At 44.5% G+C, this 25,154-nt stretch overlaps 1 protein-coding gene across 3 annotated transcripts in view; it reads left to right on the plus strand.

The window, feature by feature from the left end:
- nacc2 (NACC family member 2) overlaps nucleotides 1–24,938 on the plus strand; it is a 61,736-nt gene extending 36,798 nt beyond the window's left edge. For 2 of the 3 annotated variants that reach the window (XM_083792896.1, XM_083792898.1), the window contains exons 2-7: nucleotides 11,657–11,834; nucleotides 14,495–15,277; nucleotides 18,184–18,360; nucleotides 19,033–19,138; nucleotides 19,698–19,795; nucleotides 23,856–24,938. In XM_083792896.1, the coding sequence (XP_083649022.1) occupies nucleotides 11,723–11,834; nucleotides 14,495–15,277; nucleotides 18,184–18,360; nucleotides 19,033–19,138; nucleotides 19,698–19,795; nucleotides 23,856–24,433 (1,854 nt within the window). In that variant the 5' untranslated portion in view covers nucleotides 11,657–11,722 and the 3' untranslated portion in view covers nucleotides 24,434–24,938. Of the gene's footprint in view, nucleotides 1–7,709; nucleotides 7,923–11,656; nucleotides 11,835–14,494; nucleotides 15,278–18,183; nucleotides 18,361–19,032; nucleotides 19,139–19,697; nucleotides 19,796–23,855 lie in introns of those variants that run through there. The other variant, XM_083792897.1, reaches the window with a different exon arrangement.
- Nucleotides 24,939–25,154: the final 216 nt, after the last annotated feature.

Here is a 25,154-nt window from a genome sequence, read left to right on the forward strand (position 1 = left end):
GCCCCCATGTTGGTCTACCGTTCAGATTGGCTAAACTCAAGTATTATTCTTTCAAACAAGCTCTGGATCGCAGCTTTGACGTTTGTGTCGGTGACTTGATGTCTGTGTTGACAACACACGCCGGGTAATGTGGGCATGGGATATTTTCTGCTCTGACCTTTAACAATCACATACTGTACACTGCAGTATCTGTTATGTATGCTATATGCACATTTGTGCACACACACACACACACACACACTTAGCATTAGATTAGCAGATCTACAAGCTCATAGCGCGCCACCGAGTGGCGCGCTACGAGCTTGTAGGTCTTCTATCTTTGAAAAATCGAAGAACGACTGACATAGAAACATAGCTTTTTCATGTAGAAGACATTTTTAGAATCTGATCTCAGGTCAGAATGGGTTGATGTAGGGCCGGGGTGCCCACACTTTTTGACTTGAGAGCAACTTTCAAAATGACCAGCTCAACAAGATCTACCCAATAAAAACATTATAATACCATTGCTGAAAATGGCTTTGGAATAGCGGCGCTGGCATTACATTTAAGACAAATGCACTTGGAATGGGAAACAAAGTATTGCATTATGGGTTTGAGCTGACAGGCCCTTTTTTTATCTCTGATGAAGGCTGCATAGCCCAAACGTGTAAGCGTTCCTTTTTGGTGTGTGCCAATAAAGGAATGGAAATGTGAGTACTTTGTCCACCGCTTGTTTAATTTTTGGATGTGCTAACCTTTTTGGATTTTTTTTAAATTCCTATTTTTTGATGTATACTTGATTTGGGTTTGGCACTCCACTGAAAGCCATTGCTGATGCGCAACCTCTTTTTCTCATTTAGGCCCTTTTTTATGTCAGTCAATCAATCAAGTCAACTTAATTCAAGTGGCAGATGCCAATTTTTTTAATTAAATATTCTTTAGGGGCATGTCATGTGATCTACCTGCACAGCCTTTGTGATCTACTGGTAGATCGCAATCTACCTTTTGGGCACCCCTGGGTGTAGGCCTACAGTAGACAGACACACATTACACCCCTGGGTGTAGGCCTACAGTAGACAGACACGCATTACACCCCTGGGTGTAGGCCTACAGTAGACAGACACACATTTCACCCCTGGGTGTAGGCCTACAGTAGACAGACACACATTACACCCCTCGGTGTAGGCCTACAGTAGACAGACACGCATTACACCCCTGGGTGTAGGCCTACAGTAGACAGACACGCATTACACCCCTGGGTGTAGGCCTACAGTAGACAGACACGCATTACACCCCTGGGTGTAGGCCTACAGTAGACAGACACGCATTACACCCCTGGGTGTAGGCCTACAGTAGACAGACACATACACCCCTGGGTGTAGGCCTACAGTAGACAGACACACATTACACCCCTGGGTGTAGGCCTACAGTAGACAGACACACATTACACCCCTGGGTGTAGGCCTACAGTAGACAGACACACACCCCTGGGTGTAGGCCTACAGTAGACAGACACACATTACACCCCTGGGTGTAGGCCTACAGTAGACAGACACACATTTCACCCCTGGGTGTAGGCCTACAGTAGACAGACACACATTTCACCCCTGGGTGTAGGCCTACAGTAGACAGACACACATTACACCCCTGGGTGTAGGCCTACAGTAGACAGACACACATTTCACCAACCGTACGAAATGTTACACACACTGGTGTAAAGTAACTACTGTAAGTACATTTACTCAAGTACTGTACTTAAGTACAATTTTGAGGTATTTGTACTTTACTTGAGTATTTCCAATTTCCAATACTTTTACTTCTACTCCACTGCATCTCAGATTTTAAATTTGATTACAAAACATACAGTAAGCACTTATATATAGTATATACATTTCGGCCATTTGAAAATAGCAGATCCACAAGCTCACAATGCGTCGCAGGCTATTTTCTACAGATTATGTACACATTTTGAACATGGGGAAATGGGACATTCTGCAATAATGAGTACTTTTACTTTTAGTACATTTTGATACCGATACTTTTGTACTTTTATTTGAGTACATTTTGAATACGGGAGTATTGTAGAATAGTAGAATTGTGTTTTACTTTAAGCAAAAGTATAAATGTGAGTAGTTTTTCCACCACTGCGTACACGCCTCCAGTGTCCTGACTCCTGAGGTCACGTCATGTGAACAGCGGGTCTCGCCGTACGTCTTGACCATCCTTTGGTGTTGCTTGATCTCAGAAGCAGAAGTGTGTTTCTGACAGAGATAGGGTCTCCATCCTGATTGATTTATCTGTCTGGGGAAAAAAAGGCATTTTTAATGTCAGACTGTTCGGGGGAAACAGGTGCCTTCACTGGCTTGTGATTGTGAACGATGGGTCCAGTATTTACTATAGAGTGAAAGAATAGCAGATCTACAAGGCCTTGTGAGCTTGTCGATCGGCTATTTTTGTCTTTCTTATATTATTTGACAATGTTGCCAACGTTTCACCAGTTTTTATAGTATCGTTTGTTTATGACTTTTGAATCAGAATCAGAATCAATCTTTATTGTCACATCACATTACAAGTAAGGTGGGTGAAAAACTTTGTTGTGCAGGCTCATATTGCAGTTAAAGGTAGAGAGAAAGAACATGCATAACATAACAAAGTGAGTGCAAAAAGAAATAGAGTTCATCATGGGTGCATGTATGTATACGACTAGGCACGACTAGACTAGGTCTTCAAATTGTCACTTCACTGTCATCTGGTTACTCCCCAGAAATCATAATAGCAGATCTACAAGTTGTGAGCTAGTATAAGTAGGCCTACATGCACAGATCTAGGTTAAACTTATTTTGATTCTATATCAACCAATTTTGCTGGGGACTCTCTGAAACCCCTCACGGGACCCCTGGGGGTCCCCGGACCCCAGTTTGAGTATACCGCACGGCCACTGAGTGGCCGGGTGCGGTACAGCTGGTTGCCTTCCTCTCTGTAGTTCAAATATTCCCTTTCCAATAGAATCAGAGTTGTTCTGTGCCAGAGCCTTAGAGTAAGACAGAGTTACGACGTTGAGGGGGCAGAAAACTGAGCGCTCAAACAGTGTTCATGCAGCCTGGAAAGTGACAAGCTGTGTGTGTGCATGTGTGCGTGCGCGCGCGTGTGTGTGTGTGTGTGTGTGTGTGTGTGTGTGTATCCATGTTTTTTTCTCAAACCCTGCACAGTCTTTACATAACGTTAACAAATAAACAAACTCAATAACAATCACGGCATCATTCCACAGGTCTGATATTAGACCTTTAGTGATTTAAAAAAAAATGCTTGTTTATGTAGTTTGTTCCTCACAAAACGATTTTAAATGGCAACAGCATTAATATTAAGTACTGTTGGCTAAAGGCCATACTGAAGAAATTAACTCTCGCACCGTAACTGAGCCACCATTCCTTTAATCCAGTGGTCCGGGGACCACCAGTGGTCCTTGAGGGGGTTCCAGATCTTTAACTCTTGAGAGCGTAAAAATTAAACCAAATGGACCCATATGGGTCCATTTGGTTTAATTTTACGCTCTCAGGAGTTACATTAATGTTAAACATCTGCATATTACTTAATTTACAAGAAGTCTACACAATTAGAGAATGTGGAAGAATTAGCTATTTTGATCAACGTTTGCCAACAGTATGGAATTGTGTGTCAACGATGACAGAATATTCTTTAGTTTTGTGTCTGAGAGGCTTACATCTCATCAAACGGTGGTTCCGTGGCTCAAATGCTGAATAAATAATGGGCTTTGATATGAAAAGGGTTGAGAACCACTGCTTCAAGCTGTGGACACCGGAGGAGAGCTGTTACAAATAGGTAGAAACTACTGCACCATCACTGCTCCCGCCACTCAACCACAGGAGTCAGGACCTATCCTCGCTGCATGCCATGCAGCCTACTTCAGAGTTCAGACACAGAAGTGATCGTTAAATGTACAGTACAATGGGAACTGTAGTTCTTTGGAGGCTGTTGCCTTGCGGCTGTATAGCTGAGTGGGTGGTGCAGGCCGTCTGGGAATCAGAAGGTCATCGGTTCAACCCCCGGCTCGCCCAGTGCGTACAGTACGTGTCAATGTGTCCCTGAGCAATGACACTTAAAGAATCACTTTTCAACCCATCTTCATCCTCGCTAATACTCATGATGTCTGTGTCTCATAGGAGGGCTGTGTGTGGGCAGTTCAGAAACCCGTCCACCAGTGACATCATCGATGGGGAATCCAGGCTAATAGAAACTGCAGGCTTTCTATTCCTGAAAGGTTGCAATGCAATAATGGACGACCATTGTTCTCACGATAATACAAATCTAAATATGTTTAGAAAATAAATCGTGTTTTAAAATAAATCTGCCTAACGATGATGTCACTGGTGGACGGGTTTCTGAACTGCCCACAGCCATTCGTGAGGACCAATTATATGAAGATAAGTTGAAAAGTGGTGAAGTGGTCCTTTAACTTCTAAATTAAGCTGCAAAAGCAATTTCACGTTATATTTTATTATTATTTTTGAGTGGTGCCAATCGCCTCCGTTAAGTGCCTGTGTGTATGTATGTAGCCTATGTATGTATGTATGTATGTATGAGGATGACCCATTCACCCCTGCAGCTGATGCTGATTGGGGTCACGCACACACACTGCACTGCAGTGCCCAGTTCGCATGGTGTGATTTTTTTATTAGGCCTAGAATATCTCAAGGGTATCGAAATGATCATTTGACAGGCAATTAAGTCTAAATTAGCTGCATGGTTGTAAAATGGTATTCATTTAGACATGCAAGGATACCACCATGCCATGTGTATAACATTTATGGCAATGTATGTCGTATGTATGCTGTACATGCTGTACATCTGAGCTATACATTCTAAGGATGTGCACATTTTTGATCAATCTTGTTTGTTTGTTCATCATGGATGTTTTATTTGCTGTTCTATAATGTCAGAAAAAGAGAAGGGAACCCACACACTCATCTGTTCCAAAAGATAATTTATAATAAATAAATTAAACTAAATAAACTTTAGGAGCAGATGAGTGTGCCGCGTTCCCTTCTCTTTTTCTGATGTCATTTTTGAACCCATTCTGACCTGAGATCAGATTCTATAAACGTCTTCTACATCCTGACAGTTTTCTGATAAAGCCATGTTTCTATGTCAGTCGTTCTTCGATTTTTCAAAAATAGCAGACCTACAAGCTCGTATCGCGCCACTCGGTGGTGCGATATGAGCTTGTAGATCTGCTATTTTTAAATAGCTAAAGCACGACATGATGCTAACACCAAAATGGGTTCCCGTTCAGAATGGGTGAACCCAGCACCTCCACTAATGTGATGAGCGTATTTTACTCTAGTTTCTGTTCTATAATGTGACATATACGATGTCATTTTATTTTTGACTCTTGGCCAGTTCCCACTTGTAAAAGAAATACAGTCTCAATGTGTTTTTACTGGTTAAATAAAGGTTTAAAAAAAGAAAATCTCGGGCCAGTACGGTTAAGTGACACACTATTACGTTTCCCTACTAGCGGAACGTTTTTCAACCTTCCTTTTATTAGCTTTATAAACATGTTTAATTGTTTATTTATTACTTTTGACTTATTGCGACTGTAGGTTGCATTTAATATGAAAACCTACATTTCCGTGTGTCACGTCACACCTCCATATATGGTCACACCCAGTGACATCACGCCTCCATATTGTCACGCCTCATGACATCACGCCTCCATCTCCATATATGGAGCTGACCTGTTCTGACATTCCATAATTATGTTGATCTCACCCCACCCGTCTCCCTTTTGACTGATACCTGTCCATTCAAACTCTAGACAGGCCCGCCCAAAAGTTATTAGTGCAGCCTCATTAAACCCTGTACACTCAAGACACGCTCCATATATGGCCAGACCTCATCAAACCCTGTACACTCAAGACACTGCACCCGCTGCCACACTTAGATCTACATATATGGAGCTGACCTGTTCTGACATTCCTTATGTTGACCTCATCAAACCCTGTACACTCAAGACACGCTCCATATATGGCCAGTACAGAATTCCTTCCATATGTTGATCTGACCCCCCCCCCCCATGCCACAGCGCCAGCACTCGCCCAGCAGTCTGCCGCCACCCAGGCGGATGCGTGCACGCGACCTCGCCCTTCAGGGCGAGGTAGGGTGACCGGTTTAGGGTGACCAGATCCAAACTGTTCATTTGAGGGACAGAAGTGTGGCTTGTGTGGGACAAATGGGACGGGTCGGGACGGGGATGCTATTAAATGTCTTGATGTCATATTCGACCGTGGGCCTAATGTTACATTTTGTTTTCAAATGCAAATTTTAGCCTACTTTTTTCAGTTTTTGCAATAGAACAAAATGTTGGGATTAAGATCCCATCATCATAAGATTAGTACTACATCATTAGAGCACTGTAAATAACTAAATATATTCTGCAATCGAATTCAAGACATTTAAATCCAGTATGAACTTTTTAATCCAATGGGAAAAGTAGGCTAATCCAACCAATCAATATCCTAGGATTTTATTATATTTTATGGCAGAATGGCTTTGTAGTAGGTAAGTCACCAAGACTGTGCGTGCGTGCGTGCGTGCGTGCGTGCGTGCGTGCGTGCGTGCGTGCGTGCGTGCGTGCGTGCATGTGTGCATGTGTGTGTGCGTGCGTGCGTGCATGTGTGCGTGCGTGAGTGTGCGTGTCATGAATGCTGCCTGTCTGCTCTGTGTCCAGGGCTGATATTGCAACTAAGGCAACTGGACCAATCAGGCCAAGGCACATGTTTTCTTTTAATATAACTTTTTAAAACTTTATAATTTCATACTGGAAGTCAATGGAGGGTCAGATCGGAGCGGTCTTAAACCCTGCCCAAATATGGAGATGGGTGATGGTACTGACGGCATACAGTAGTAATGACATCATAGATGACACTGTGGACTGCATGGTTAAGGTCACATACTGTAGACACACATTACAAAAATCCAATCGGAGAGAGATGAGGAGGATTTTATTTTCCTCCCATCTGTTTCTTTTTTGAAATTTCTGAAAATATTTGGGATTATATTTTATTTTTATTTTTTTTACATTTCTTTCATTCGTGGAAACATTTGAATTTCTGTTTATTTATTTAAAGGAAAAACAGCAACAAGACTGTTATTATATTTTAGAAAGAATAGGTCCGCGACACACATGGGTGCACCACTACTTATTCAGACCCTAATGCAGCTCCCTATATGTATGTACAGACGACAGTCGCAGAAGTTGCTTCCACCTAATTGTCTTTCTCTTCTCGTACTGTCCTCAAATGACTTTCTCTGTCTCAGCACTCCCCTCCCTCTCTCTCTCTCGCTCTGCCCAGTCTCTGTCTCTGTCTGTAACTGTAGCCTGTGTTTTCTCTCTCTCTCTCTCTCTCTCTCTCTCTCTCTCCCTGCGACGTATAGATACTGCATTGATCTGACGCACGCACACATGCACACACTCTGCCTCCCACTCCTTTCATCATTGATTCGCTCTGCTCTCTCTCTCTCTCTCTGCCTCTCTCTCTCTCTCTCTCTCTCTCTCTGTCTTCTCTTTCTCTCTCTGTCTTTTCTCTCTGCAGCGGCACTTGTTGAATACAACCCTTGGAGGATATGAGAGAGAAAGAGAGAGGGGGGGGGGGGGGGCGGGGGGGAGAGTGAGAGAAACAGAGAGAGAGAGAGAGAGATAATGACAGGGAGGCAGAGGGAAGCTTTGAGACAGCGATAGATACAACAGACAGAGAGGAGAGAAATGTGGCACGCTGGGGGATAGACGTATGTATAGAGAGTTAGAGGGAGGGAGAGGGACGGTAGAGTGAGCCTTTCTTTGAGCTAGAGCAGAGCAATACAGGCGAGCAGAGCCGTGGAGGCGTTGAGAGACAGAGGGAGTGACACTTTAAAGACATGACCAGGTAGAGACTGCATGATCCCTTTATCTGCTCCTATACTCCTGTCTCTCTCTGCGCTGATGCTGAACGCTGGTGATGCGTGCATGTGTGCGTGCGTGCGTGCGTGCGTGCGTGCGTGCGTGCGTGCGTGCGTGCGTGCGTGCGTGCGTGTGTGTGTGTGTGTGTGTGTGTGTGCGTGCGTGTGTGCGTATAGCTTCCTGCCCTGTTCTTCCTGGAAGATTTGATTAAGTACAGGTCAGAACTGTCTGGGACCGGGCCATACAGTATGTCTTCTATAAGAATATTCTATGCAGATAAAGTCTGTCTGGGACCGGGCCATACAGTATGTGTTCTATAAGAATATTCTATGCAGATAAAGTCTGTCTGGGACCAGGCCATACAGTATGTGTTCTATAAGAATATTCTATGCAGATAAAGTCTGTCTGGGACCGGGCCATACAGTATGTGTTCTATAAGAATATTCTATGCAGATAAAGTCTGTCTGGGACCGGGCCATACAGTATGTGTTCTATAAGAATATTCTATGCAGATAAAGTCTGTCTGGGACCGGGCCATACAGTATGTGTTCTATAAGAATATTCTATGCAGATAAAGTCTGTCTGGGACCGGGCCATACAGTATGTCTTCTATAAGAATATTCTATGCAGATAAAGTCTGTCTGGGACCGGGCCATACAGTATGTGTTCTATAAGAATATTCTATGCAGATAAAGTCTGTCTGGGACCAGGCCATACAGTATGTGTTCTATAAGAATATTCTATGCAGATAAAGTTTTTCGGGTGAATACTTTCTTTGTCCGGTGAATACTTTCTTTGCCAGAATATACATTTTGTGTATCCTTCTGGTTGTCTTCAACTCAAGTGCGTACAGTGTGTGCGTACGCATGTGCAGGTCTGTGTGTGCGTGCGTGTGCGTGTGCGTGTGTGTGTGTGTGCGTGCGTGTGCGTGTGCGTGTGCATGCCTGGGTGCATAATGTGTTGTGTATGCACCTTTAGGTTGTCTGCCTGTCTGCACACACACACACACACAGCGTGCACATAAGTGAGAGAGTGTGAGGTTTGGTGACGTTTTTACAGTTTGTTGTATTCCTGGAAACTGTTCCGCAGCATTGCTCAATAATGAAACTGGCAGGGGTTTGTGTGTGTGTGTGTGTGTGTGTGTGTGTGTGTGTGTGTGACTGTGTGTGTGTGCGTGTGTGTGTGCGCGCGCGTGTTTGAATAACAATGAAGGAGGGAACATATTGTAAAGCAAAAGCTATATCAAGGTTAACACTTCAACCCTACATAGTTAGACTGAGGTCCCGCAGGGCTCTGTACTAGTCCCGCTTCTTTCTTCCCTTTAGTCTCTACACCAGATCTCTGCGAGGACGCGTTGTGAGCTTGTACTTAGATCAGATCAGGCTCTGTGGTTCCCAAAGTGGGGTCCGGGGACCCCCAGGGGTTCTTGAGGGAGTTCCAGGGGATCCCCAGCTAAATGATAGCTTTACAGACCCTTATGGACCCTGACGGGTCCATTTGGTTCCATTTGTACACTCTCAGAGTTACATTGACATTGATTTTACTATATAAATTGGGGGTCCCAGAGATAGAAATGTCATTAAATGGGGGTCCGTAGACAAATGCATGTCAAACTGGGAGTCCCTGAAATTAAACGGGTTGAGAATCACTGCTGGAGAGAGCATATCTCTTCAAACGGGGGGTCCGTGGGCTAATTGGTGTCAATTTGGGGGTCCTTGACATGAACCACTGGTATAGTTGTCCTGTTTCTATACTGCATCCTGGCTGGAGCTCAGAGGGACAACAGTCCTAACAAAACGTCGCTGTGTGTGTGGGGTGGAAACCTTGCATGTCCAAAAACGTTACTTTTGAAGAAATTGAACACAAAAATGGGAAAAAACGAGATATGGGGTTTCTCCCCGACAGCGAGGAAAAGGTGTTTAGTATTGTCAGTCAGTCGGGAGGATATCTCATCAACATGCCACGGACGGAGTGATTGTTTTCCATCGCTGACTAAGACGTTCTGACTGCATTACACACTGATGTCTGCAGGGATGTCCCCATCATGTTTGTTTTTGCTCCCATTCCCATTCCGATCATTTGATTTTGAGCATCTGCCGATTTTTCCAGAAGACGACATCTGTGTAAACTCGCACCTCTTCCTTACCTCCATTTTCTTACCTGATCTCAACTCTATTTAGATATTTTTAGGACATTTGTTGGCTTTATGATTCACAGGACATGCACTTTCTCTCTCTGTCAACAACATTCCTTTTAGTCTTTTGCACACATTTTATCAGTGATTCTCAACCTTTTGAATTTCAAGGACCCTAAGTTTGATATGCATTAGGCTACGGACCCCCATAGTTTGTTTTTTTAACTCTGGGACCCCAACCTGCACGGTAAAATCCTCCCAAGTGTTAATTTAATTCTGCATTTGTACACCTTCAGATTTACAGACCTGCAGTATATGCTTCCACTTGGTTCCGATAGCTATCAATCATTTAGCTGGGTATGCCGCCTGTTGGCCGTCCTCTGGGGATTCCTGGACGCTTGAGATGCTCTAATTTTCTAATTGCTCCTGCTCCGTTGCCTCGCGGAATTACACGTATTAGGATTGACAGAAGCGTCCGTAAATCGTACAGACTAAGTCCTGTAAATCTACAGAAATATCCGGAAGTCTCCGCAGAATAACGGACAATGTCCTGGCAGCCAATTACCTGAATATATGGTTGATACATGTATAAAAATTCTTACTCTGTGTTCCATGCCAAACTGTGCACACACACTCCCTGGATGCCAATGACGAACCTCTGCCCCAAATATTTCACATCGGCCTGTAATAGTGCCACCATGAGGCTGATTTTGGCAAATCACATTTCTGTACATTACTCGACACTCGTACACATTTTATCCAGCAATTCAGTATACACTATCTCCATAATCATGTGAATCAACACAGATCTGCACCATTTCCCATATTCCATCCTGATTGGCTAAGATTGGCTTCCAAAGCTTGCATGATTAGTCCGTTTAGAACAAAATGCCACAAATCACAAACACAGTGTCCAATTTCCGTGAAATTATACACGCACATTTCCACTAGGCCGAGGACGACATGCGACTTGTTTTTTTTCCAAACCAGCCTCACGTGGCGCAAAACAGGCCAATTCCTGTTTTTACCTATAACTGCATCGATCTGTGTACAACTTTGTATGCACACTTCCTAGAGGCCATGGGAAAACATTTTCCCTGCACTTTCCACATCTCCCAGTTATAGCGTCACCATGAGGCCGATTTCTGCAAAACACATACAGTATGTTTCATCCAAATCTCACACAAATCGGTACACATGATCTATGTAGTTATGTGATCAAGACGAGGTTGGATGTCTCAGATTGTACACTTCTTGGCTAAGATTGCCTTCCAAAGTTTTCAGGAGTGGCCCGTTTTGTACAAAATGTTGCAAATCATGAACGCAGGGCCCGAGTGCAGTGCAACTGTGCACCCATATTCCCACTAGGCTGAGGCAGCAATGCCAATTGACATTTTTCAAATCAGCCTCAAATCTCTTTTCGAGCGTCACCAGGAGGCCCATTTATGTGCAACACACCTTTTTACATTAGTCCAGATTTTATCCAAATATCAATCCTGGTGGAGACCTGTGCCCCGAGGGGGACTTCTTCTAAGTTCATTTTCTTACGTTGCACCCTCTCTCTCCCTCCCTCCCTTCCCCCACAGATGTCTTTGTGGCTGGCAGTGTCTGCAGTAACTATCTGAAGCCCAGTGTCCTGCTCTGTGTCCAACATGTCCCAGCTGCTCCACGTCGAGATCCCCAACTTTGGAGCCACCGTGCTGGGCTCCCTCAACGAGCAGCGCTTGTTGGGACACTACTGTGACGTGTCCATCCTGGTCAGAGGTTTGTAGGGATTCAATGGACTTAACCCATTTAGGCCTGACGAAAAAGAATTATTCTAAATATAGATGTTTCTATATCAGTGGTGCTCAAGATTTCATGTCAAGGACCCCAGAAATGATATGTAATTGGCCACCGACTCCCATCTGAAAATATGTTGTTCCAGGGAACCCTCCCAGAAGCAAAGATATGAGTTTAAAATGTTTGCTCTGAAAGAATATATATTCAAAGATTTGCGCCACTTTTTCACAATAAAAAAAAGAAATAGTAGACCTACAAGTTCATAGTGCAGAGTAGCTCAAGAGTAGCTCTGTTGATTAAAAAAATATATTCCAAAATATAGTTTCCTCATTGTCTTACGTTGCATGTTAAAAAAGGTCTCTCTTTTAGGTCATAAACAGATGGAAAGATAGCGGATTCTGTCAATATTTGACAAATTGAAAATGGAGAACCTTGATTTAAACAACTCTTAGTGCTTTTTCTGGTTTTATCCTCTTAGCAGTTTTTGTATTGACCTGTACCTTCCTTGATCTGTACCCATTCTGCCATCTGTTAATACAATTTTCAATCAATCAATCAATCAATCAATCAATCAATCAATCAATCAATCATATGTAACATTACAACACCCAAACGCTTTGAAATAGAAAGAAGATACGGAATGGATCTGCCGATCAATAGGTAGCTGACATTCTTGCCGTGTCGTGTTATGTAATGTTCATTATCTATCTACAGTATCTATCCTACTATAAATGCGCCACGTCTCTGTGTGTGTGTGTGTGGGTGTGTGTGACTGTGTGTGTCTGTGTGTGTCTGTCTGTCTGTCTGCGTGTATGTACGGTTGTAATGCACGTAACTCGAGAACCGTTTGCCCCACCGACTTCAAATTCGACACACGCGTTCCACATCCCTGCAGGGAGTGCAGTGCCCGGTATCGAGTCGGTCGGACCCACGGTTCTCCAGAACCACCACAAAAGGTTCTGGTCAGCTCTGCCAGTGGGCCACCCAGAGCCATCTAATAGAAGAGTTACGATATTGAGGGGGTGTTCATGCAACCTGAACTGAGACAAGCTGGAGTTGGAAATACATTGTTTTCAATGACGGAGCGCAAATAAGAGCTATTTTAAGCATGCCAACTGTTTTAAAGTTGTCATGTAGAGTAACAACTAAAGTTTCTTTAATGTTTATGTTGTACTATTACTACAAAACAATCTAAAATAAAGGGATTTAAGATCATTAAAGCTGGGCTGTTGCCTGTGTCCAATGCATTTCTGCCTACTTCCGGTCCAAGACTGTCCCCATTCTCAATAGAAGTCTATGGAGGAGAGCCGCCATTGGACTGTCCCCATGAAGTGAACGCAGTTTGCGTAACTCTGTCTATATCTAAGGCTCTGGGTACACTGACATGGATACAACGGGTATTGCATTGCCGGTTGGGGCATGGATCTCCAACTGCCATCGTTACTGACTCTGTACTTTAAATGGTAAATGGTGCATTTATATATAGCACCTTTATCCAAGGCGCTTTACATAGATTGTGCGTTACATTCACCCATTCACACACACGGGATGCGGGAGGAAACCATGCAAGGCACCAACCTGCACATCGGGAGCAATTAGGGGTTCAGTGTCTTGCTCAAGGACACTTCGACACTAACTCTGGGGGAGCCCGGGTTTGAACTGGCAACCTTGCGGTTCCCATCCAGTCACTCTACCCCTGAACCACTGCTGCCACAGCCTGGAACCGGTCCAGTTGTCATAATCTACCGTGATTTCATTCGTTTATGGGCTAAAAGAGTGACTTTAAGACTTGTTTCACCGTGTAACTGAAGATCAATCTCACCAATAATTGGAGTTACATCATGCCACGGTAAATTTAGGATCTACACAACCCAAACCTATTACAGTGACATTTTGCTTTAAGCTGGCTGGCAATGTACTTCAAAAGAAGTAATTCTTTTTTAATAATAATTAAATAAAATGTGCTTGCCGAAACATTCTTTGTGGATTTGTTATACTCGATGCAGCTCCACTTGTGAGTGCTGAAACACTGGCCACTGTATGCAGTGCTGGAACGGTGATTTGTTTTTTATTTGAGTTTGTTTTCATCACCCTCCCATGCACTTTGTCACAGTGGACAAAGTGTGTGCTTTAATAACTAATTAATTAATTGCCATCTGGTTGTTTTTGTAGTCCATCAGAGAGGGATTAGAGAGGTTAGTACCTCATAACCTCTGCAGCCAAAGCGTTCTTCAAAACTGTCCGTCGTATGTTGTCAGCAGATTGCAGAAATAAAACAATGTAAATCACGCCGCGGGCGCCATGGATTTGGCCTTGGAACGATGATCGCACACAATCGCATTTGTATTGAGGTCTTCTGCCTAACTGTGCCAACAAGAGCTTCAGCATGGGAATCTATTTAGTTTGTTTGTTTTTCGCAATTAAGTCATTTTGACATAATTGCAACATATTTTCAGATCGGGGTCGGCGGCTAATTACATAGCATTTTTGGGGTCCTTGACATGAAATAGTTTGAGAACCACTGACTAGAAACAGAAAACTTTTTTCAGAAAACTGTCATGATTTAGGAGATATTTTTGTAGAATGGTGTCCTCTCGGGTCTTTAATGGGACAACGCTCACATGCTTCTCTGTGTCACTCAGGCCAGGCCTTCAAGGCCCACCGGGCCGTGCTGGCCGCCAGCAGCCTCTACTTCCGCGACCTCTTCAGCAGCTCCTCCAAGAGCCAGTTGGAGCTGCCCTCCTCCGTCACGCCGGCCTGCTTTGAGCAGATCCTCACCTTCTGCTACACGGGCAAGCTGACCATGGCGGCCAGCGAGCAGCTGGTGGTTATGTACACGGCCGGCTACCTCCAGATCCAGCACATCGTGGAGCGAGGCATGGACCTGATGTTCAAGGCCAACTCGCCGCACTGCGACTCGCAGACGGCCGGGTCCATGGAGGAGACGGGCTCCGAGCCGCAGAGTCCCAGCAACAACAACGGCAGCAACGGCCTCGCGGCGAGCGCGGCCGCGCTGTGTGCCGCCGGCTGGTCGCCGTCGCTGGTCATGCCTCAGCGCAAGATCAAACTGGAAGGGGGTGGCGAACAGACTCCTCTGGCGCTGCCTGCCGGGACACACAGCAACAGCAAGACCTCGTCGTCAGCGGAGCTGGGGAGTCGGTTGGCCAGGGTCAGCTCGTTGCTCTACACGGCGGCCGGAGGGACTACCATCTTCCCCGGGATGCCTCCGTACCACCACCACCTCCCCCCGGGGGGCGGTGGAGGAGGAGCAGAGAGGTCTAGTCCCGGAGCCTCCAGTCTGCCCACCACTGACAGCCCGACATCCTATCAAAACGAAGACGAGGAGTTTGAGGAAGAGTCGTACGATGGGATTACAGAGGAGGCCTACAGTCAGCTGTATGGACGCTCGGCGAACCCCTATGGGAGTGAGTATTGTACTATTATTCAGCATGTTGTGTTCATTCGGATTGATACTTAGTTGCGTGTGGGTGTCGCGCACCAAAGATAGCTCTTTGAGCTCGTAAATTGTCTATTCTTGTTGCACGCCACCCACACACAACTACGCAAGTAGAAATGAAGCCTTATTATACGCTTCATATTACTGACGCAAAAACATAACATTCTGTGAACCCTGTCTTTTTATTTTATTTTAACCGAATGTGAACTCCGTCTTTCTTATTTTAACCGAAAGCAGTTTATCGTCTGCTGTTTTTTGGGTGCAATTGAGCTCAGAACCCCCCATGTCATAATCCCTTTAAAAGTGTTACTAGGTCTCCAGAGGTGTCAAATAAAAGTAAGAATGATATACTGTACATAATTGTGATGTCAGGCTGATTTGAAAAAGCACACTCCGTGACAGAAGCTTGTGACAGAAGCTCGCAGGGCTTTGAAACCGTCCCGGTCCAGACCAGTTTTGTAAGCTACTGTGCACTCAAACAATATTCAATTACTTTCCAGTTATTTTTATTAATTCCATTATGTATTGGAAAAGTATAGGATGTTGCGCTTCCTTCCAGTGTGTGTGTGTGTGTGTGTGTGTGTGTGTGTGTGTGGGGGGGGGGGGCTTTGTGTAAACATTAGGATAGCTGCATGGAGTGATGTTTGGAATGCGTTGAGACAGCAGCATGCTCCTTATCACAGCTACAACAGCTGTGTGTGTGTGATGGGTTCTAGCGCTTTTCTGGTTTAGGACCGTGAAGGGGTCCATTTGGTTACGTGTACACACTCTCCTGAGTCACAAATTAACCACTTAAACCGTGGCCTATTATCATCTATGTCGGGTGGAAAACCTCAAAACTGTTATTTTTCAAATCCAAACGGATTCAAATTGAAAAGTATCAGATCTGGCATCTGGTGGCCAGTGCAGAGCGGGCATCTAGGCTGCTAATGCAAAGGTCGTTGGGATCGGGAGTTGAACCCGCGGCACGCTGTCAGGCTAGCGTGTCGTGGGTTCGATGCCAGATCCCAACGCCTTTTGCTGTGTGTGTGCCCCCCCTATCAATAAAGTCAGGACAAATATATATACTTTAAAAAGTACAGACCTTGTACAGACGCTGTAATATGATGTGAAAACTAAAACAACACAAAAAGTGAGAATATGGATATGGCACTGGCTGGGGGGCAATGTCACATGGAACTATGTTTTTGTGCTGCTGCTGCTGCTGCTGCTGCTGCTGCTGGCATAGTGGTATTGGAGACACAAAAATTGACAGAGAGGTCAAAGTTGAACGAAAGTTGCACTATATGGTAGTAGTTTTATTGATTCATTTATTTTAATGAGTGGCCCCAGACCCCACCAAATGACCGGAACTAAATATTATTCACAAAAACTAGGCCAGAACTCCCACCATGGGGATTAATACCAAAACCAGACCAGAACTCCCACCATGGGGATTAATACCGTTGCTAAGACTAGCCTATATTATAAGCATTTCCTATAGCTTTAAGTCCAAAAATCTGAACTAATTAAACCTTTAAAGCGTAAGCCCCAGGAGGCCGTGGTTTATAGTGATTTTAGAACAGCTAAACGTGGCCTCACGTGGCTTACTGCTCTTATAAAACCAAATATGGCAAATATGTGGAAAAAACAATAGCCGTATCCCAATTAATATAATTTTCAATACAAGAACATTTTCTATAAGAAAGTAGTCCCTAACTGCTTATTGAAGGCAATTCAGATGGACTCCCCTACTACAATGTTATCAGAAACTTGTACATAACAGAACAGAATAACAGCAACAGCACTGGACTGTACATAACTAAACAAATCTAACATTTTGAAACAATTTGCCAAACAATCTGATGTCACGTGGCTACACGTTTATAGAGCATTTTACGACGGATTTGAACCAGCTCAGCAAATCACAATCAAGGGCCGGAACAATCTGTTTTATAAGGATAAATGAACACTTTTAAGGTTACAACACACGCACGCACGCACTCACGCACACACGCACTCACGCACACACACACACACACACACACACACACACACACACACACACACACACACACACACACACACACACACACTTACAGATGTACAGACACACTGACAAATGAAACCCACGTGTGCATGGGCAAATGATCCAGGGGTTGTGCCAGGGCCTAAAATCTTGCTGCTCTAAAAAAGGTTTGTCAAAGTCTAGCGTTTCGGAAATTTATGAAACCTCTCTCTCTGGAACACCCCAGGGTGACATTGCGGGGCATTTGAGAACATTTGTGCGTTCTGCATGTGTGTGTTTATGTGCGTGCGTGCATGCATGCGTACATGTGGAGGCACGCACTTCTAAGCACGTACGTGTGTCTCAGACAGTGAATAAACGGTTTCATTTTTCTGTTTGCGTGGGTTGTGCCTGAGTGTGTTTGTGTGTGCGTGCGTGCGTGCATGCCTGTGCGTGTATGTGTGTGCGTGTGCGTGCATGAGACGTGCGTGTTGACTTACACAAGTCACGGTAGAGGTCGGCGGGAGCGTTCTTGTGAGTAAGAACCTAATACCCAATTTGAAACTGGTACCACCTCAAAACTTCAAGCTGCTGACGCGGCATTACACCATATCTATCTGGGATCCATCGGCAGCACTCTCAAACGAAATAATCATACTCTCATATGAAATACAACATACTCATATGGTATTACAACCGGCTTTATTCTTTTTGTCTACTCCTTTTAGTTTCTTGTTATTGAAGCCCTTTTTAACCATTCATGCGTCACCGTCTTTTTGTTTTGTTTTTTGTTTTGTTTTTTCTCTCTCTGTGTGCAACATGACACCCTCCTGATATTTCAAGCCCCACTTCCTCAATAATTCTCCACACGTTCTTGCTCTCCTCAGTCCAGGATAAGCCCGAGATGGCGTCGGTGCCGTTGGCCCTGGAGAACCGCAACTGTGTTCTGATCCGCCGGGACCTGGTGGCCCTGCCCGCCAGCCTCATCAGCCAGATCGGCTACCGCTGCCACCCCAAGCTCTACACGGAAGGAGACCCCGGGGAGAAGCTGGAGCTTGTGGCTGGTATAGCTTCTCTCTCCCTCTCTCTCTATCTCTTACGTGCACACACACACACACACACACAAAATAAACAGCGCCCTCTTTCAACAGTCTGACTCGAGAGACTAGGAAGCTCATGACTTTCATTTTGTTACATTTCAAATAACCATAAAAGAAGAACACCGCTCTGCTCAGCAGCGTCACGTTTATTCAAACACTATTTGTGTCTGAATAAACTTTTCTTTCCTCTCGTACGGTCATTTGATACTGTCCAACAAGGCACCTGCATCTGAGCGGAGTGGATGTGCGAACGTTTCCTTTGCAAAGGTTACATTTTGAAATATTGCACTTTTGACTCCACTACTTTTCTAGGAAAGGGACTCTTGGTACCCAAACTTGAAAGATTATATTATTAAGAATACACGCACGCACGCACACACGCACGCACGCACGCACACACACACACACACACACACACACACACACACACACACACACACACACACACACACACACACACACACACACACACACACACACACTGCAATATTTCAAAATGTAGCCTTTTCAAGTTTGGGTACTAAGAGTCCCTTTCCTAGAAAAGTAGTGGAGTGTAACCTTTGCCGAACCCCAAAGGTAATTAAAAGAAGAAACTACAGTGAAGTAGTACCAATGTTTTGTCATTTTTCCCTCCAGGTACTCAAGTATACATGACTCGAGGCCAGCTGATGAACTGCCATCTGTGTGCTGGCATCAAACACAAAGTCCTGCTGCGTCGCCTGCTAGCCACCTTCTTTGACAGGTAGGGTCACCTTGTCACCGTCGTGGGAATTTAGTTGACAGTGGTGTGTAAAGTAACCGAGTACATTTTCAATACTTTTACTTCTACTCCACTACATCTCAGGGGTAAACATTATACTTTTACTGTACGAGAAACTTTTGGTTCGTGGTTGCTGTGCACATTTCGATTAATATTTCAAAACCACTTCAGCCCTATTCAAACTTTGGCTATTAGTATTTGTAAATAGCTCTTGTAGATCAGCTATTTGCAATAAAATACAGAGCTACGATTTTACAATGATCTTTTAATGATTTTAACACAAAGTACCCTATGGGGCTTGTTTCCATTGTGGCGCTTTAAACGGCAGAATTCTACAAAAGCCATGCAGTCCAGACTGGAGCTCAGTTTATATGGCTGTCACTCCATACCACGGCTTGTTTGTCTGAATCCATACTTCACACACCCCATCGGTGGTCATATTACAGAGCAATGCAGTCATTATGTAGGGCTGTTCTCATATTTATCTGTGAGCCTGCTGCTGCTGACGCTGCCCCCTGGTGGTGACTGTGTGCCCCTACAGAAACACCTTGGCCAACAGCTGTGGGACAGGTATCCGGTCCTCTACGAGTGACCCCAGTAGAAAACCCCTGGACAGCAGGGTCCTCAATGCTGTCAAACGTAAGTTCTGTTTAAAAAATAAAAACAGTATGGGATGGGATTGAATTGTATCTCAGAACAATGGAACAATATGTGAACGATAGCAATTAGATTCTAATTGTTGGTGACAATGTAAAAAGGAATGCTCATTGAGACATGCTGAATGAAAAGAGTGAACCCATAGAGCTGAGCATAGCAGTGGGCCACTCGGTGGCGCGCTATGAGCTTGTAGATCTGCTATTTTTCAATAGCTAAATTATAACATGTATAACATGTAATATGTTTAAAACACCAAAAGGGTTCCCGCCCAAAATGGGTTAAGCCTAGAATCCAGCGTTCAGGATCCTTTGATTCTGTGAAGAAAGTAAAAATGAAAACCGCTATACAAAGGGTAGTTATTAAATGTAGTATCTCATAATTCATTATTCAAAAAAGTTTTTTTTCACAAGATATATATAAATTATTTCAGGATTCACCAGAAATTATTGATATACTGGTAAATATTTCTGTAAATTTCTATGGGGAAAAAAATGAATGGCCCATTTTTCAGTGGGTCCAGATTGAAAACGATGCCCGCTTCTATTCTCTAGTCTACTGGATCTGATGAAGGCTTAACAGCTTCTATCCTCTAGTCTACTGGATCTGATGAAGGCTTAACAGCTTCTATCCTCTAGTCTACTGGATCTGATGAAGGCTTAACAGCTTCTATCCTCTAGTCTACTGGATCTGATGAAGGCTTAACAGCTTCTATCCTCTAGTCTACTGGATCTGATGAAGGCTTAACAGCTTCTATCCTCTAGTCTACTGGATCTGATGAAGGTTTAACAGCTTCTATCCTCTAGTCTACTGGATCTGATGAAGGTTTAACAGCTTCTATCCTCTAGTCTACTGGATCTGATGAAGGCTTAACAGCTTCTATCCTCTAGTCTACTGGATCTGATGAAGGCTTAACAGCTTCTATCCTCTAGTCTACTGGATCTGATGAAGGCTTAACAGCTTCTATCCTCTAGTCTACTGGATCTGATGGAAGCTTAACAGCTTCTATCCTCTAGTCTACTGGATCTGATGAAGGCTTAACAGCTTCTATCCTCTAGTCTACTGGATCTGATGGAAGCTTAACAGCTTCTATCCTCTAGTCTACTGGATCTGATGAAGGCTTAACAGCTTCTATCCTCTAGTCTACTGGATCTGATGGAAGCTTAACAGCTTCTATCCTCTAGTCTACTGGATCTGATGAAGGCTTAACAGCTTCTATCCTCTAGTCTAATGGATCTGATGAAGGCTTAACAGCTTCTATCCTCTCGTCTACTGGATCTGATGAAGGCTTAACAGCTTCTATCCTCTAGTCTACTGGATCTGATGGAAGCTTAACAGCTTCTATCCTCTAGTCTACTGGATCTGATGAAGGCTTAACAGCTTCTATCCTCTAGTCTACTGGATCTGATGGAAGCTTAACAGCTTCTATCCTCTAGTCTACTGGATCTGATGAAGGCTTAACAGCTTCTATTCTCTAGTCTACTGGATCTGATGAAGGCTTAACAGCTTCTATCCTCTAGTCTACTGGATCTGATGAAGGTTTAACAGCTTCTATCCTCTAGTCTACTGGATCTGATGAAGGTTTAACAGCTTCTATCCTCTAGTCTACTGGATCTGATGAAGGCTTAACAGCTTCTATCCTCTAGTCTACTGGATCTGATGGAAGCTTAACAGCTTCTATCCTCTAGTCTACTGGATCTGATGAAGGCTTAACAGCTTCTATCCTCTAGTCTACTGGATCTGATGGAAGCTTAACAGCTTCTATCCTCTAGTCTACTGGATCTGATGAAGGCTTAACAGCTTCTATCCTCTAGTCTACTGGATCTGATGGAAGCTTAACAGCTTCTATCCTCTAGTCTACTGGATCTGATGAAGGCTTAACAGCTTCTATCCTCTAGTCTAATGGATCTGATGAAGGCTTAACAGCTTCTATCCTCTCGTCTACTGGATCTGATGAAGGCTTAACAGCTTCTATCCTCTAGTCTACTGGATCTGATGGAAGCTTAACAGCTTCTATCCTCTAGTCTACTGGATCTGATGAAGGCTTAACAGCTTCTATCCTCTAGTCTACTGGATCTGATGGAAGCTTAACAGCTTCTATCCTCTAGTCTACTGGATCTGATGAAGGCTTAACAGCTTCTATTCTCTAGTCTACTGGATCTGATGAAGGCTTAACAGCTTCTATCCTCTAGTCTACTGGATCTGATGAAGGCTTAACAGCTTCTATCCTCTAGTCTACTGGATCTGATGGAAGCTTAACAGCTTCTATCCTCTAGTCTACTGGATCTGATGAAGGCTTAACAGCTTCTATCCTCTAGTCTACTGGATCTGATGGAAGCTTAACAGCTTCTATCCTCTAGTCTACTGGATCTGATGAAGGCTTAACAGCTTCTATCCTCTAGTCTACTGGATCTGATGGAAGCTTAACAGCTTCTATCCTCTAGTCTACTGGATCTGATGAAGGCTTAACAGCTTCTATCCTCTAGTCTAATGGATCTGATGAAGGCTTAACAGCTTCTATCCTCTCGTCTACTGGATCTGATGAAGGCTTAACAGCTTCTATCCTCTAGTCTACTGGATCTGATGGAAGCTTAACAGCTTCTATCCTCTAGTCTACTGGATCTGATGAAGGCTTAACAGCTTCTATCCTCTAGTCTACTGGATCTGATGGAAGCTTAACAGCTTCTATCCTCTAGTCTACTGGATCTGATGAAGGCTTAACAGCTTCTATTCTCTAGTCTACTGGATCTGATGAAGGCTTAACAGCTTCTATCCTCTAGTCTACTGGATCTGATGAAGGTTTAACAGCTTCTATCCTCTAGTCTACTGGATCTGATGAAGGTTTAACAGCTTCTATCCTCTAGTCTACTGGATCTGATGAAGGTTTAACAGCTTCTATCCTCTAGTCTACTGGATCTGATGAAGGCTTAACAGCTTCTATCCTCTAGTCTACTGGATCTGATGGAAGCTTAACAGCTTCTATCCTCTAGTCTACTGGATCTGATGAAGGCTTAACAGCTTCTATCCTCTAGTCTACTGGATCTGATGGAAGCTTAACAGCTTCTATCCTCTAGTCTACTGGATCTGATGAAGGCTTAACAGCTTCTATCCTCTAGTCTACTGGATCTGATGGAAGCTTAACAGCTTCTATCCTCTAGTCTACTGGATCTGATGAAGGCTTAACAGCTTCTATCCTCTAGTCTAATGGATCTGATGAAGGCTTAACAGCTTCTATCCTCTCGTCTACTGGATCTGATGAAGGCTTAACAGCTTCTATCCTCTAGTCTACTGGATCTGATGGAAGCTTAACAGCTTCTATCCTCTAGTCTACTGGATCTGATGAAGGCTTAACAGCTTCTATCCTCTAGTCTACTGGATCTGATGGAAGCTTAACAGCTTCTATCCTCTAGTCTACTGGATCTGATGAAGGCTTAACAGCTTCTATTCTCTAGTCTACTGGATCTGATGAAGGCTTAACAGCTTCTATCCTCTAGTCTACTGGATCTGATGAAGGCTTAACAGCTTCTATCCTCTTGTCTACTGGATCTGATGAAGGTTTAACAGCTTCTATCCTCTAGTCTACTGGATCTGATGAAGGTTTAACAGCTTCTATCCTCTAGTCTACTGGATCTGATGAAGGTTTAACAGCTTCTATCCTCTAGTCTACTGGATCTGATGAAGGCTTAACAGCTTCTATCCTCTAGTCTACTGGATCTGATGAAGGCTTAACAGCTTCTATCCTCTAGTCTACTGGATCTGATGGAGGTTTAACAGCTTCTATCCTCTAGTCTACTGGATCTGATGAAGCCTTAACAGCCGAAACGTTACGGTCATTTTTTAACCTGCTCTTTTGCCAAAACTGATGCCATTACAATAAAGGCTGTTTAAACTTCATGGAAGATCTCCTATTTTATCTATTGAAATGAAATAATGTGTGTATGTGTGTCTGTGTGTATGTGTGTCTGTGTGTATGTGTGTGTGTGTGTGTGTGTGTGTGTGTGTGCGCGTGCGTGCACGTACGTGCGCGTGTATTCCCCCTTTTCAGTCTACTGTCAAAACTTTAACCCGAACTTCAAGGAGAGCGAGATGAACGTCATCGCGGCGGACATGTGCACGAACGCCCGGCGCGTCCGCAAGCGCTGGCTGCCCAAGATCAAGTCTATGCTGCCCGACGGCATGGAGGTGTACCGCACGGGCATGGGCATGGGCGTGGGCGCCGCCGTGGGCCTGGGCCTGGCCCTGGGCGCCGCCGGCGCCCCCCCGCCGCCGGGCCTCGTCCTGCCGTTCGAGGCTGACTTCAAGACCCTAGAGCAGAGGTTGTACCCGGACCGCAGCAGCAAGGACGCTCTCAGGACTCACGCTCTGCTGCAGGGCGAGGGCAGTCCGGGACTGGGAGCGGCCGGAGGAGGAGGAGGAGGAGGAGGAGGAGGAGAGGGCATGGAGGGTGACGGTGTCGCCCAGGAGGAGCACGAGGAGGAGGAGGAGACGGAGGCTGGGTTAGAGCGCAGCACGGATGGGTCGTTGTTGATCGCAGGCGCTGAGGCAGGCGGCCGGGAGGACCTCCCCAATGAACAGGAAGGAGACGGGGCTTTTGGAGAAGGTCTGAGGGTGAATGGACAGTGAGGTCTCCTTTTTTGGGAGGGAGGGAGGGAGGGGGGGTGGGGGGGGGAGGGGACCGCCTCCTTACATTGTGAAATCTGTCAAACATCACACTTTTATGCTTACTGTCTTTCCTCTGTCACCTCTACACCTCTTCTTCTCTGTGATTCCTCAAAACGGAACGACTCAGCACAAATAGCTATGCTTGTAGAACTTACGATACAGTGCTTTGTCACACACACGCGCACACACACGCGTACGCACGCTCTTGCGCGCGCACACACGCACACACACACACGCACACACACACACGCACACACGCACGCACGCACGCACACACAGAGTACACTTTGCAAGATTCGGTTTTATTGAAGCCAAATAGACACAGGCATGGCATTGATTCAATTCGGAAAACAAATCCTTTCTCCGTACCTCTTCTCTCCGCTCTCGTTTAATTTCTGCACTGCACCCATCAATGTTTTGATGGCTCATAACAGAACGAATGTTATGTTATCATTTCATTGACACACTGTGTTACTTTACAGATAGATACGGTAGATACCATGTGGGGTGTGGTACAGAGTTTGTAAAATGATATTCTTATTTCTTGGAAAGCTGCCTCTGAAAATAACCCAAGTCACCTTGGGACAGAAACGGATCGGCCAGTGTCACAGGCTGAACATAACGTGCTCACTAATAAGTGGAACATTTTGCACAGTTTTAGATATAAATCGTCATTGTCGGG

The sequence above is a fragment of the Protomyctophum parallelum genome (assembly GCF_964188405.1).
Source record: "Protomyctophum parallelum genome assembly, chromosome: 21".
In the NCBI taxonomy this organism is placed as follows: Eukaryota; Metazoa; Chordata; class Actinopteri; order Myctophiformes; family Myctophidae; genus Protomyctophum; species Protomyctophum parallelum.